Source organism: Chiloscyllium plagiosum, chromosome 36, assembly GCF_004010195.1.
Source record: "Chiloscyllium plagiosum isolate BGI_BamShark_2017 chromosome 36, ASM401019v2, whole genome shotgun sequence".
In the NCBI taxonomy this organism is placed as follows: Eukaryota; Metazoa; Chordata; class Chondrichthyes; order Orectolobiformes; family Hemiscylliidae; genus Chiloscyllium; species Chiloscyllium plagiosum.
The window spans coordinates 1,954,950-1,968,343 of NC_057745.1; the positions used below are offsets into that span (position 1 = coordinate 1,954,950).

The 13,394-nt window shown below is 45.6% G+C and overlaps 1 protein-coding gene and 1 non-coding gene across 2 annotated transcripts; both read left to right on the forward strand.

Moving 5' to 3' along the window:
* Positions 1-1,807: 1,807 nt before the first annotated feature.
* rxfp3.3a3 (relaxin family peptide receptor 3.3a3) lies at positions 1,808-3,076 on the forward strand. Its single transcript, XM_043677009.1, has one exon. It carries the CDS (start codon positions 1,894-1,896, stop codon positions 3,073-3,075), a length of 1,182 nt encoding a protein of 393 aa, XP_043532944.1. The 5' UTR covers positions 1,808-1,893; the 3' UTR covers position 3,076.
* A 4,313-nt stretch (positions 3,077-7,389) lies between these two features.
* trnak-cuu lies at positions 7,390-7,462 on the forward strand. Its single transcript has one exon. It is a non-coding gene; the product is annotated as a tRNA-Lys (tRNA).
* Positions 7,463-13,394: the final 5,932 nt, after the last annotated feature.

Genomic DNA, 13,394 nt, shown 5'->3' on the forward strand with positions numbered 1-13,394 from the left:
GGTTAAGTTCATAGATGGTTACAGAGCAGAAGGAGCTCAATTTTTTCCATCTGTGCTCATCCACTGAAGGAGGAATTCACCTGCTTTTCAATTCTTCTCTTCTATGTTCAGCCTGGTTCATAATTGCTGTATTCACCTAATATTTGTCATGAGAACACATCTTCTGCTCCATTTTGACTTTTCTCCCCTTTGCCATTCAGGGAACTCTGGGATAGTTTGTTTGCTCTAGTGTTTTCCTTTGTGGGAACATACCTTGAATGGACTTGAACACTGTCTTATTTAAAAGCAGCCATAGTTGAGTTGAGTTGCAGATTTGCTAATCTTTGAATCTTTGTCAGATTTATTATTATCTCATTGAAATTGTCTTGCTCCCAATTCATCATACTTCATCTGAATTGCTCCTCATCCTTTGCCATTGCCAGCCTAAACTTTATGGATGCAATGTTTATTGTCTCCTAGCGTTCTTCTACTAACACTTGGTTCGCCTCATTCCCAAGAACTTGGTGTAGCAGTCCGTCCTTTCTTACTGGCATGGAAATGTGCTGCTGTAGAAAATGTTCTTGAACCACTTGAGGAATACTCGCTCCTCTGTTATTTGTATTACTGCCATCGCAGACTCTATCCTGATAATTGAAGTCCCCCACTATAACTACACTGCAATATTGTATTTCTGAAGTTTTCTTACATGTTTGCCCTCTACATTCCCCCCCCTCTAGCTGGTGGGCCACAGATAACGATGAACAATGTGATTGCACCTATGTTTGTTCCAGGCAAATAGATTCTTTCCTTGGCCTCTCTGGGACATCCTCACCAATACTGTGATGTTCTCCTTACTAAATACTGTCATCTCTCCTCCTTCCTGCCCCTCCTAATTTTTCTTTGTAAGCAGGAGTATTTAAAACGTCGTTCCTTCATATTTGATCTCGGTCTCTGTTATCACCACAACCTGATATTTCCATGTGGCTATCTGCTTCCGTAACTCACCAATCTTATCCACCACAGGCAGTCTATTCACGAACACGCAATATTTACATTTCGTGGTTCCATCCTTACGCACGGAAATCAAATGTCAACAACAATACATTTATATAACGCCTATAACGTAATAAAACACCCCAAATATCCAGCGGAGGCATTACAAAACTAGTCAAACAAAGAGGACCGTGGTCTTGATCAGACAGCTGAGTTTTAGGACTGTCTTCCGGGGGCAAATATGGGACAAAAAGTTGGAGGGTTTGGTGGAGGGGGTGAACTGCAGAGCTGTTGGAGGCACCACCACCACTACCAGAACATTTTACACTTCCATCTCCAGCATGAGCTGCCTTTCAACTCATCTCACAATCATAATGATCTCACTAATGGCTGGCCCACTATACAAATCAGTGAGAATAAATACACGGGGTACGTCCAACCCAGCCACAATGCGCTTTGATGAACGTGTCCTTTCACATTTTCCTCGCTCAAAGGCACCTTCTGTTTCAGCACCTTGGACAGCAGGTGTGCGCAGGCGCACACTGGGTGGGGCTGCGCCGTGTCCTATGATTGACATGCTCAGCGACCATTGGAGCAGGAGGGACGACCGGGGGCAGGCCAATGGGAGGCTGGAGGGGGCGGGCCAGCCAGTTTGGTTCATTCGAACCGCGGCCGCTGGGTTGTTCAAAGCAGAGAAAGCAGGAGGCAGCCCGGGTGCCAGGTATCTCCATCCAGAGGGAGGGTCAATCTGGGTCAACTCAACTCACACCAGGGGCTGAGAGCTGGAGGGGAGGGGAGGGGAGCGGGGGGGGAGGGGGTGGTGGAGGGAGGTGGACGGGGTCCGGCTTTAGTTGGGGAACTTTCCCGGCAGTGGCATGGTCTCTGCAGGGAACCACTTGCGTTCAGCCAGAGCAGTAGGTGATGGATGGAGCCGGGACCAATGCTACAGCTGCAAGGATTCCCAACTCAAGCATGATGCTGGGGCCACGGAACTCCAGTGTTTTGGAGGATGAAGTCTCCGGGAACGGCTCCCCGGCTTTGAGAATCAGCATCTCCATCACCTACTCCATCGTGTGTGCCATTGGCTTGGTGGGCAACTTGCTGGTTTTCTTCCTGATGAGGGCGAAGCAAGGGCGCAAGAACTGCACCATCAACTTCTTCGTCCTCAACCTGGCGGTGACGGACTTCCAGTTCGTGCTGACCTTGCCGTTCTGGGCGGTGGACACGGCTCTGGACTTTAGCTGGCCCTTCGGAGACGCCATGTGTAAGATCATCCTGTCGGTCACCGTGATGAACATGTATGCCAGCGTCTTCTTCCTCACCGCCATGGCCATGGCCCGTTACTGGTCGGTGGCCTCGGCTCTCAGATCTCGGAAAAGCCGGCTGCGGTGCTCGGTCAGATGGGTCAGCTTGCTGCTTTGGCTGGCGGCCAGTGTGGCCACTCTGCCCACCGCCGTGTTTGCCAGCACCAAGTCCCTGAACGGCGAGAAGCTGTGCCTGCTGAATTTTCCTGACGATGGCCAGTATTGGCTTGCGCTGTACCACATCCAGAAGATCACGCTGGCGTTTGTCCTGCCCATGATCACGCTGACAGTCTGTTATCTTCTCCTACTCCGAATCCTGGCTCAGCACCACATCAGCACCAACAACCCGAAGAGAAAGTCCCGAGTCACCAGGTCCATCACCGTGCTCATGCTGGCTTTCTTTCTGTGTTGGCTTCCCAACCACGTTATCACCCTCTGGGGGGTCCTGGTTAAACTCAACGCGGTGCCTTGGGACAAAACCTACTACACCTTACACGCCTATGTGTTCCCAGTCACTGTCTGCTTGGCACACACCAACAGTTGCCTGAACCCGGTGCTGTATTGCTTACTGAGGAGAGATTTCCGCCAGTCCCTGAGGGAGATATTCTGGAAGATATCTTCACCCGGCCTGAGCCACGCCTGCGCCATCCGACCTTACTCGGGCCCTTTCAAAGCCGAGCTGCCGGTGGGAATCCCTCTAAACACCAGGGATGGAGAGCGCTGTCAGTCAGCCTCCCAGTGTACCAGGCAGAGGGGCGGCGCTGTGTCCAAGTGTAGCCTCCAGGAAAACTCCAAGTAAACTTGCGCTCTGTGTGTGTGTGTGTGTGTGGGTGTGGGTGTGAGTGGGTGTGGGTGTGTGTGTATGCGTGCGTCTGTATGTGTGTCTGTGTGAGTGTGTGTGTGTGTGTGTGAATGACTATGTGTGTGTGTGTCTGTCTGTAGGAGGGAGATGTCTCCTGCTTTGTATGTGTGTCTCTGTGTGTGGGTGTGTGTGTGTGTGTGGGTGGTGGGTGTGTGTGTGTTGGGTCTGCCCCTGTACGGGCGTTAGGGTCAGGGAATAACTGTGTCCCTGAGGCAGTCAGAAAGAGACACAACTTCACAAAGCACCGGCTCAGCTGAGCTCCCCCCGAAGCAGGGATCACTCGCCTTTCCAGCATTGACCACGAATCGTTTCTCCCGTTTTGTTTGGAAGGATTTGATGAGTCTTTATCGGGCAGCGGGCTTTCATTAGCAGGTCGTTCCCTGATTATCAAACCCAGCCTCCCTGGAGGTGGGGGAGGGGCGGGTTGATCTGGTTGATGGTGGATTTAAATACCCGGGATAGAAAGGGGAGCTTCCATCGCGTGACCTTTTACTCCAGCCATTACCCGGCGGGCAATCATCATCCTCTGCCTCAGAGTTTCTTTCTAATGATCTGGATGACAATGAGTGGGATCATTCCTGAAGAAGGGCCTGTGCCCGAAACGTCGAATCTCCTGTTCCCTGGATGCTGCCTGACCTGCTGTGCTGTTCCAGCAATAAAGTTTCAACTTTGATCTCCAGCATCTGCAGACCTCACTTTCTCCCCAATGAGTGGGATCAGAGGAGCTGAATGTCTGATGGCTGGAGCGGACATGAGGGGCCGAATGGCCTCCTGCCGTGCTGTAAAAACTCTCGGACTATTCATTTCTCCCATTCCTGTGGCAACATTTCGAATTTCTTATGTTAAGCAACTGATTCGCCAAAAGCGGCTGTGGAATTAACTGTATGATGTTTAGAAACTGAACGATTTGCTTTGGAATTCGTTGTCGAGTTTAAGAAAGTAATTGTGGAATATTTAAGGACTTGGCCGACGTGGCGCTACCTCTTGTACATTTCCGTTCACTGACAGTCACGGTTTCTGATGTATGTCTAACTGTGTGTTAAGGTGGATGTACTTCATGTAACTTCATGAACACACTTTTTCATTGAGAATGCGCCGAAAGAAATCGATTGTGACAATCCCCTTTTTTAATATTAAAGAATAAAATGAAACAACTGACGACAGCCCTACCGCTGCTGTGCTTTACCATTCTGCAAAGCTAAATTTTCAGTAGATAAAGAAATCACTCTCAGCATTTTCGCTCTGTTGAGAACTCTGGATTTTTTTAAACCCCAGTGTAACCACAATTCTCGGAGTTCAAAATATTTGACTTTTGAGCCAGAATGAGAAGGGGTCACTGGACCCAAAACGTTAACTCTGATTTCTCTGCACAGATGCTGCCAATCTGCTGAGCTTTTTCAGCAACCTCTGTTTTTGTTTAGGATTCTTTCAGCCTTTCCAACAAAAAAGTCACAATTCTGTATGTGAATAGATTTTGTTTTAATTGTCGTGAACTTTCAGGAAAATACTCAATTTTTCCACTCGCTGTGTGCAAAGTGACTTTATTTTCGGACAGTGGGACTGCAGGCTGGGATTGAAGGCCGCCCGTTCAGAGCCCTCTGGCGGAACAACAGCTCTCTTCCAGCATCCTCATCCATCAGGAGACTTCAACCCTTCGCCTTTATTCCTGTTCTCCTTAATCTTCAATAGGATGCGGGTGTTGTTGGCAAGATCAGCATTTGTTACCCATTCCTTGAACTGAATGGTGTTTTTTTTTAAAAAAAAGTAATTCATGGATGTGAGCAAGACTGAAAGGATGGTGATATATTTCGAAAGTTAAAAATCACACAACACCCGGTTATAGTCCAACAGGAAATAACTATGTTGGACTAGAACCTGGTGTGTGATTTTTATCTTTGAGAAAGTGAGGACGGCAGATGCTGGAGATCAGAGCTTAAAAATGTGTTGCTGGAAAAGCGCAGCAGGTCAGGCAGCATCAAAGGAGAAGGAGAATCGACGTTTCGGGCATAAGCCCTTCTTCAGAAGAAGGGCTTATGCCCGAAACGTCGATTCTCCTGTTCCTTTGATGCTGCCTGACCTGCTGCGCTTTTCCAGCAACACATTTTTAAGCTCTGATTTTTAACTTTGTCCACCCCACTGGCTCCTCCACATTATGATATATTTCCAGGTCAGGATGGTGAGTGACTTGGAAGGGAACTTGCCCAGGGTGGTCTTCCTTTGTCTCTGCTGCCCTTGTCCTTCTCAATGGTAATGGTTGCAGTTTTTGGGGGCTGCTGTCTAAGGATCTTTGGTGAATTTCTGCAGTGAATATCGTAGATGGTACACCTTGCTGCTACTGAGGGTCGGTGGTGGATGCTTATAGATCTGGTGCGAAGTCATTTCAGGGAACAGTTAAGAGTTAACCACATTGCGTAGGGCAGGAAGTCTGTCCCTCTGGACAATTAGGGATGGGCAAAAAATGATAGCCCTACCACCAACACCCACATCTTATTGAAGAAAAATAATGTATGGTCCTGAACCCACAGCCTCCTGACTAGATCAAAGATTGCTAGTTGCAGCAGAGAGGCAAAGAGACAACTGGTCAATGAAACAAAACGTTTGGCCTCGGGACAGATAAATAAATGTAGTTTTATACAATTTCCTCAATGTCAACATCCTTAGTTCAAACTTACAGTGCGATCCTTCCTGAGGTGGAAACGCACCACGATCGATTCTTACAAAAGCATTTTAATTCAATTAACTGTATGTAATCTAGTCCCTGCCCCCAACATCAATAAGGAATGGTTACAGCGTCTTGGGGCTACTTCTGCTTGATTAACAGTTAGAACTCAATATTAAGCAAGAAATTACCACACTGCCCTCAGCAAAGTGGAAACGACAGCAGCGAGGCCTGGCCACCAATATAAACTAACTGACCGTGTGTTTCATTCAGTCCCGTTTGCGCTGTCCGGGGTGGAGGGGGTGCTCCACGTCACGATATTTTCTCGACAACATGTGTAGATGCAGAGCTCTGAGACAGGTGGGACTTGAGCCCCCGCACTCCTGGCTCAGAGGTACGGACCCACAAGAAATCTCCAAATATCCCCTCATAAAATGAACACTTGAGGGCGTGGACACGCTTTGTAAGTAGATGTAACCCTGTTGCTATGCGGCATACAGAGTAAAAAAAAGTAACTTAACTGAACTGAAGTCTTTGAAGTAAATATCGATTTTTTATTTCAAAAATGGGGTGGAAGGCTTTCAATTGAGGATGAGGTTAGACAGTTGTACCAATATTTTTCTGATTGCGGAGTCTTTTGGCGTGAGTAATACCGGAATATTGGATTTTCCTTCTCTCGCGGGTCAGAAACAACATCAGAAACAGCATCTCTTAAAGTTCTCGCTTTTATCGTCATTATTATTAAGATTCTCCTTTTTTAGCTTAGTTATTATTTATTTATGTAATTAGTGGGTTTGTTTTTTAAAATATTGCTTTAAATTGTTTGGTTTTGTATTTGCTGTAATATTCTAAACAAAAAAAATCATTTTCTCAATAAAAATATATTTTAAAAGTTCTCACTTTGTTCAATATTGTGGATGCTGATGACCTGAAATTTAAAAGAAAGAGTGCTAGAAAAATACAAGCGTTACATTGCAATAAGAAGGCCATTTGGTAAAAACAATGACTGCAGATGCTGGAAACCAGATTCTGGATCAGTGGTGCTGGAAGAGCACAGCAATTCAGGCAGCATCCGAGGGCTTTTGCCCGAAACGTCGATTTTGCCTGTCCTCGGATGCTGCCTGAATTGCTGTGCTCTTCCAGCACCACTGATCCAGAAGAAGGCCATTTGGCCCATCGTGGCTGTAATGGCTCTTTGCATTATCAGTCTCTTGTATTGCCCTTGCACCTTGTTACAAATGCTGGTCCCACAAGCAGCTACAATCTTGTATTTACGAGTCTTCTTCGGAACTTGAGTTCCCCCAGTACTTTGTGGTTGTATTTTCGAAGTCCATTCCTTCACGTTCGGTCGAGCACCGCCTGCTGCGCGCGCAGCCCCTGTTGTTACATTGCATTGTTACATTTCGAGTCACGTGAGCAGACAGGCGGAAGTGCGAGCGCGGGAAACTCGGAAACTGGGCTCGGGAGGGGAAATTAAACCTGTGTTTCTGACTCCCCTCTCACAGCAATATCTACAGAAAACATACTAAACACATAGGAAGCCATTTACCAACCACACAGTGATTCAGAATGGATGGCACTAATATTTAGCAGCCCGGCTAGCTCAGTCGGTAGAGCATGGGACTCTTAATCCCAGGGTCGTGGGTTCGAGCCCCACGTTGGGCGTATATTTTGGTCCTTTAATTTTACAATTTTTTCATTAAATGTATAAATGCAAACAAAATAATCTCTTACCTTCTATAACCCTTCTTCCAGCTTAAACAGTTCCGATTCTGTCCTTTTAGCTTCAGCTGAGGATTTTGACCGTTTACATAATAACGTGTTTCCAGCGGTTTTCGTTCTATTTCTTTCGACATTTTCTGCTGCTCTGTTGTTCAGATTTGAAGCTTTCCCTCTCAATCTTTTCAATTCTCAAGCACTGGCTGACAGTTTAGACCGGTTGGAGACATATGATCGGTTTAATTGTATGTTAACTAATGTCACAATAACAACTGCGGGAGCCGAATGTGAGGTGGGGAGCTGGGGAAAGGGTACTGTAGATCAGTACTGTAAATTATAGTTTCTGCTATCCGGAAATTTTTCAATCAATTATTCCATTAATCCATTCTATCATCTGGGGGCGGTTAGCTCAGTTGTCTGGACGCCTGAGGCGTGGTGACCCTCAGGTTACACCAACACCAGCTGTGTTTCACCCTCATCAGAAAGCAGCTTTATAGTCCCCGAAGGCAATGGCGACTTTAGCTTCATAGTCAGGCAGCCATAAGGCCATAAAACACAGAAAAGAAAGTAAGTCCATTCGGCCCATCGAGTCCACTCTGCCATTTAATCATGGCTGATGGGCATTTCAACCCCACTTACCTGCACTCTCCCTGTAGCCCTTAATTCCTTGTGAGATCACAACTTTATTAATCTCTGCATTGAAGATATTTTACTTCCCAGCCTTCATTGCGTTCCATGGCAATGAATTCCACAGGCCATCACTCTGTGGCTGAAGAAATGTCTTCTCATTTCCGTTCTAAATTGACTCCCTCTAATTTTAAGGCTGAACCCAAGGGGCCTAGTTTCCCCACCGAACGGAAACAACTTCCACTCTTTCTAATCCATTTTGGGGCCAGCGACCATAATTGTATTAGATTTAAAATACTGATGGAAAAGGATAGACCAGATCTAAAAGCTGAAGTTCTAAATTGGAGAAAGGCCAATTTTGATGGTATTAGGCAAGAACTTTCAAAAACTGGTTGAGGAGGCAGATGTTCGCAGGTACAGGGACAGCTGGAAAATGGGAAGCCTTCAGAAATGAGATAACGAGAATCCAGAGAAAGTATATTCCTGACAGGGTGAAAGGAAAGGCTGCTAAGTATAGGGAATACTGGATGACTAAAGAAATTGAGGGTTTGGTTAAGAAAAAGAAGGAAGCATATGTCAGGTATAGACAGGATATGTCAAGTGAATCCTTAGAAGAGTATAAAGACAGTAGGAGTATATACTTAAGAGGGAAATCAGGAGGGCAAAAAGGGGACATGAGATAGCTTTGGCAAATAGGGTTAAGGAGAATCCAAAGGGTTTTTACAAATACATTAAGGGCAAAAGGGTAACAAGGGAGAGAGTAGGCCCTCTCAAAGATCAGCAAGGAGACCTTTGTGTGGAGTTGCAGAAAATGCGGGAGGTACTAAATGAGTATTTTGCATCAGTATTTACTGTGGAAAGGACATGGAAGATATAGAATGTAGGGAAATAGATGGTAACATTGTGAAAAATGTCCATATTTCAGAGGAGGAAGTGCTTCCATGCTGTACATCTCTATGACTCTATGACCTGATCAGGTGTACCCTAGAACTCTGTGGGAAGCTAGGAAAGTGATTGCTGGGCCTCTTGCTGGGATATTTGTATCATCGATAGACACAGGTGAGGTGCCGGAAGACTAGAGGCTGGCTAACGTGGTGCAATTGTTTAAGAATGGTGGTAAGGACAAGCCAGGGAACTATAGACCGGTGAGCCTGATGTCGGTGGTGGGCAAGTTGTTGGAGGGAATCCTGAGGGACAGGATGTACAAGTATTTGGTAAGGCAAGGACTGATTAGGGATAGTCAGCATGTCTTTGTGTGTGGGAAATCATGTCTCACAAATTTGACTGACTTTTTTGAAAAAGTTACAAAGAGCATTGATGAGGGCAGAACGGTAAATGTGATCTATATGGATTTCAGTAAGGTGTTTGACAAGGTTCCCCATGGGAGACTGGTTAGCAAGGCTAGATCTCACGGAATATAGAGAGAACTAGCCATTTGGATACAGAACTGGCTCAAAGGTATGGTGGTGGTGGAGGGTTGTTTTTCAGATTGGAGGCCTGTGACCAGTGGAGTGCCACAAGAATCTGTGCTGGATCCACTACCTTTTGTCATTTATATAAATGATTTGGATGTGAGCATAAGAGGAATATTTAGTAAGTTTGCAGATGACACCAAAATTGGAGGTGTAGTGGACAGCGAAGAAAGTTACCTCAGATTACAACAGGATCTTGATCAGATAGGCCAATGGGCTGAGAAGTGGCAGATGAAGTTTAGTTCAGATAAATGAGAGGTCTGAATTTTGGGAAAGTAAATCTTAGCAGGACTTATACACTTAATGGTAAGGTCCTAGAGACCTTGGAGTGCAGGTTCATAGCTCCTTGAAAGTGGAGTTGCAGGCAGATAGGATAGTGAAGAAGGTGTTTGGTATGCTTTCCTTTATTGATCAGAATCACTTATTCCGTCAATTATTTTCAATATGAAATGGGCCGAGGTGTGGCAGATGGAGTTTAATTTAGATAAAAGTGAGGTGCTGCATTTTGGAAAAGCAAATCAGAGCAGGACTTATACACTTAATGGTAAGTTCCTGGGGAGTGTTCCGGAACAAAGAGACCTTGGAGTGCAAGCTCAAGCTCCTCGAAAATAGAGTTGCAGGCAGATAGGATAGTGAAGAAGGTGTTTGGCATGCTTTCCTTTATTGGTCAGAGTATTGAGTACAGGATTTGGGAGGTAATGTTGCGGCTGAACAGGACATTGGTTAGGCCACTGTTGGAATATTGTGTGCAATTCTGGTCTCCTGCTTATTGGAAAGATGTTGTGAAACTTGAAAGTGTTCAGAAAAGATTTACAAGGATATTGCCAGGGTTGGAGGATCTGAGCTACGGGGAGAGGCTGAACAGGCTGTGGCTGTTTTCCCTGGAGCTTCGGAGGCTGAGGGGTGACCTTATAGAGGTTTACAAAATCATGAGGGGCATGGATACAGTAAATAGACAAAGTTTTTTCCCTGGGGTGGGGGAGTCCATAACTAGAGGGCAAAGGTTTAGGGTGAGAGGGGAAAGATATAAAAGAGACCTAAGGGCAACATTTTCATGCAGAGGGTGGTACGTGTATGGAATGAGCTGCCAGAGGAAGTGGTGGAGGCTGGTACAATTGCAACATTTAAAAGGCATCTGGATGGATAAATGAACAGGAAGGGTTTGGAGGGATATGTGTATAAATGTATATGTCCTGCTCTGATTTGCTTTTCCAAATTGCAGCACCTCCCATTTATCTAAATTAAACTCCATCTGCCACACCTCGGTCCATTTCAGATTGAAAATAATTGACAGAATAAGTGATGATGAGACAAACTTCCACAGTGAGTTATTAATGCTTAGAATGTGTTGTCTGAGACTGTGATGGAGGCAGGCATAACTGAAGTATTAAAAGGCAGTAAAATGGTTATTTGCAAAAGGGTGGCACAGTGGCTCAGTGGTTAGCACTGCTGCCTCACAGCACCAGGTTTGATTCCTGCTTCGGGCGACTGTCTGTGTGGAGTTTGCACATTCTCCTCATGTCTGCTTGGATTTCCTCCCGCAATCCAAAGTTGTGCAGGCTAGTTGAATTGGCCATGCTAAATTGCTTATAGTGTTAGGTGCATTAGTCAGGAGTAAATGAATGGGTCTGGGTAGGTTACTCTTTGGAGGGTCGGTGTGGACTTGTTGGACTGAAGGGCCCGTCTCCATACTGTAGGGAATCTAATCAGAAGAATGTGTAGTATTATGAGGAACAGGTGTAACTGTGTTGCTCATTCAAAGCAACACATGTTGCATCTGCAGACCTCACTTTCTGCTCATTCAAAGAGCCAGCACAGATTCAATGACTTCCTTCAGCATTGTAGCAATTGTAATATATATGAGACAAATCGGCTACCTTATCCTTTCTTCATGATTATAGAATCATACAACACATGAGGCAATTTGGCTCAATCTGCCTGGGCTTGCTTTTTGAAAGACCTTTCCAGTTAGTTGTTTATATCTTTCTCTGTTCTTTCCTATTGCCTTGAAATATTTAACCCTCAGAATTTAAACAATTCTATTTAGATAATTACAGCTAAATTTGCTTTTACCATCCTCTCAAGCAGTGCACTTCAATTATCTTCCAATCTTGTCAAGATGAGACATGTTTTTTCTGAGAAATGGAACATTTTCCACACGACTGCCAGCATTATCCTAAATTTAAAATAAAGCTCATCACATGCAGCATCCATGATTTATATGATGAATACATGCTGTTGCCCAGTCAGTGGATACCATTTAATGCAATGTCAACATTATAATAAAATTAAATTGCACCTAATCACTTATTAGTATGTAACTTGAGTATTGATGACAAAAAGATACGTTTTGTTGAAGGCTTTTTTGCCTTGCACTCTTAAGATTGTCAGTTGGGTTTTTCAGTGTGGCACACCTGTGCATAAAGAAGGTTACATCTATTAACACATGGGGCCTTTTCCTTTGCATATATATGCACAAACTGCACCTATTTAAACCTAAAAAATAGATGGCTGCCATTGTCTGGTGCATTTCTCAGGATATTACCTTGACCAGTCAGACTCAATCTGCCTGTTTTGCAATTAAACAAAACTCATCAGTTGACTATCAGTCATCATTGAACTTGTAAATTCTCTATGGTAACATTTCAACCAATCAGCATCCATTTGCCAACCGATCAGCAGGCTCTTCTCATATAGTATAAAATTGTTGTTCTGTTTTATGTTGGTATTCTTGCAAATATCCTGAAGAGCATATGATGAAAAGCTTCAACCCAATGTGTCTTTTGTAACCAATACTTAAATAGTTCTGGGTGGAAGCTACACTCAGAATCCTTCTCAGCTCAGATTTCACACAGAATTGAGCATCTGAATGTAACCTGACACTGTATTGCAAACTCTCACAGTCAGGGTGACCGTGAAGAAGGTGGAGGAGCACACACCAGTCGATCGGATGGTGTTTGTGAAGAAGATTTTGCTGGAGTGCTGTGGGTTTGAAGCAGTGGATGTGTACTGCCTGCAGGATTTCCCTGCGGCAGGCTATTTCGATGTGACCTTCAGGAGCGTGAAGAATTGCGAGCAGCTCCTGAAGGTCTTCAAGGAGAAGGAAGGGGAACCTCTGTTCTCCATTTTGTCGGTGGTCCCGTTGTGTGTGCTTCCTGCACAGAGGAGTCGGTTTGTAACAATCCAAATGCACAACCCTCACATCCCAGCAGATGATGTCCTGACCTTCTTGAGAAGATACGTCCAGGTCGAGGGAGAGAGTACCGATGTGGTCGATCCTTTCGGGATCTGGACCAGCAAACGACAGGTCAGGGTAACCCTGAGGGTCGATGCCAGTGGGAACATCCTCCACCCACCCTCCAGCTTTGCCATCGGAGGGAGCAGAGGTTACCTGACATACACAGGGCAGCCAAAAGTGTGCCGAACCTGCAGGATTGTAAGGTGACCGTCTGCCGAAACTGCAAGCAGGAAGGCCACCCGACCAAGGAATGTAAGGAGGCCAAGAACTGTAATCTGTGCGGAGAGGCGGGCCACATGTACAAGGCCTGCCCAAGACGAGGGGCTGCCACCTATGCACAGATGGCCGGAGGTGGCAACATGAGCCGTGGACCGCCTAAGACCAGCAAGGTACCACAAAACAGCACGGGAACGGTGTCTGGAAGCAGCCTGAAGGAAGGGCAGGCTGTAGCGGAGCAGACGGCAGACAGCGGGGAGATGCAGCAGCCAATCCAAGCTCCTCCAGGACAGACGGAGGAAATGGAAGAGAAGGGATCAAAGGA

What these genes read in the sequence shown, in the direction of transcription:
- rxfp3.3a3 (XM_043677009.1), top strand. Translation starts at nt 1,894, where the DNA reads ATGGATGGAGCCGGGACCAATGCTACAGCTGCAAGGATTCCCAACTCA.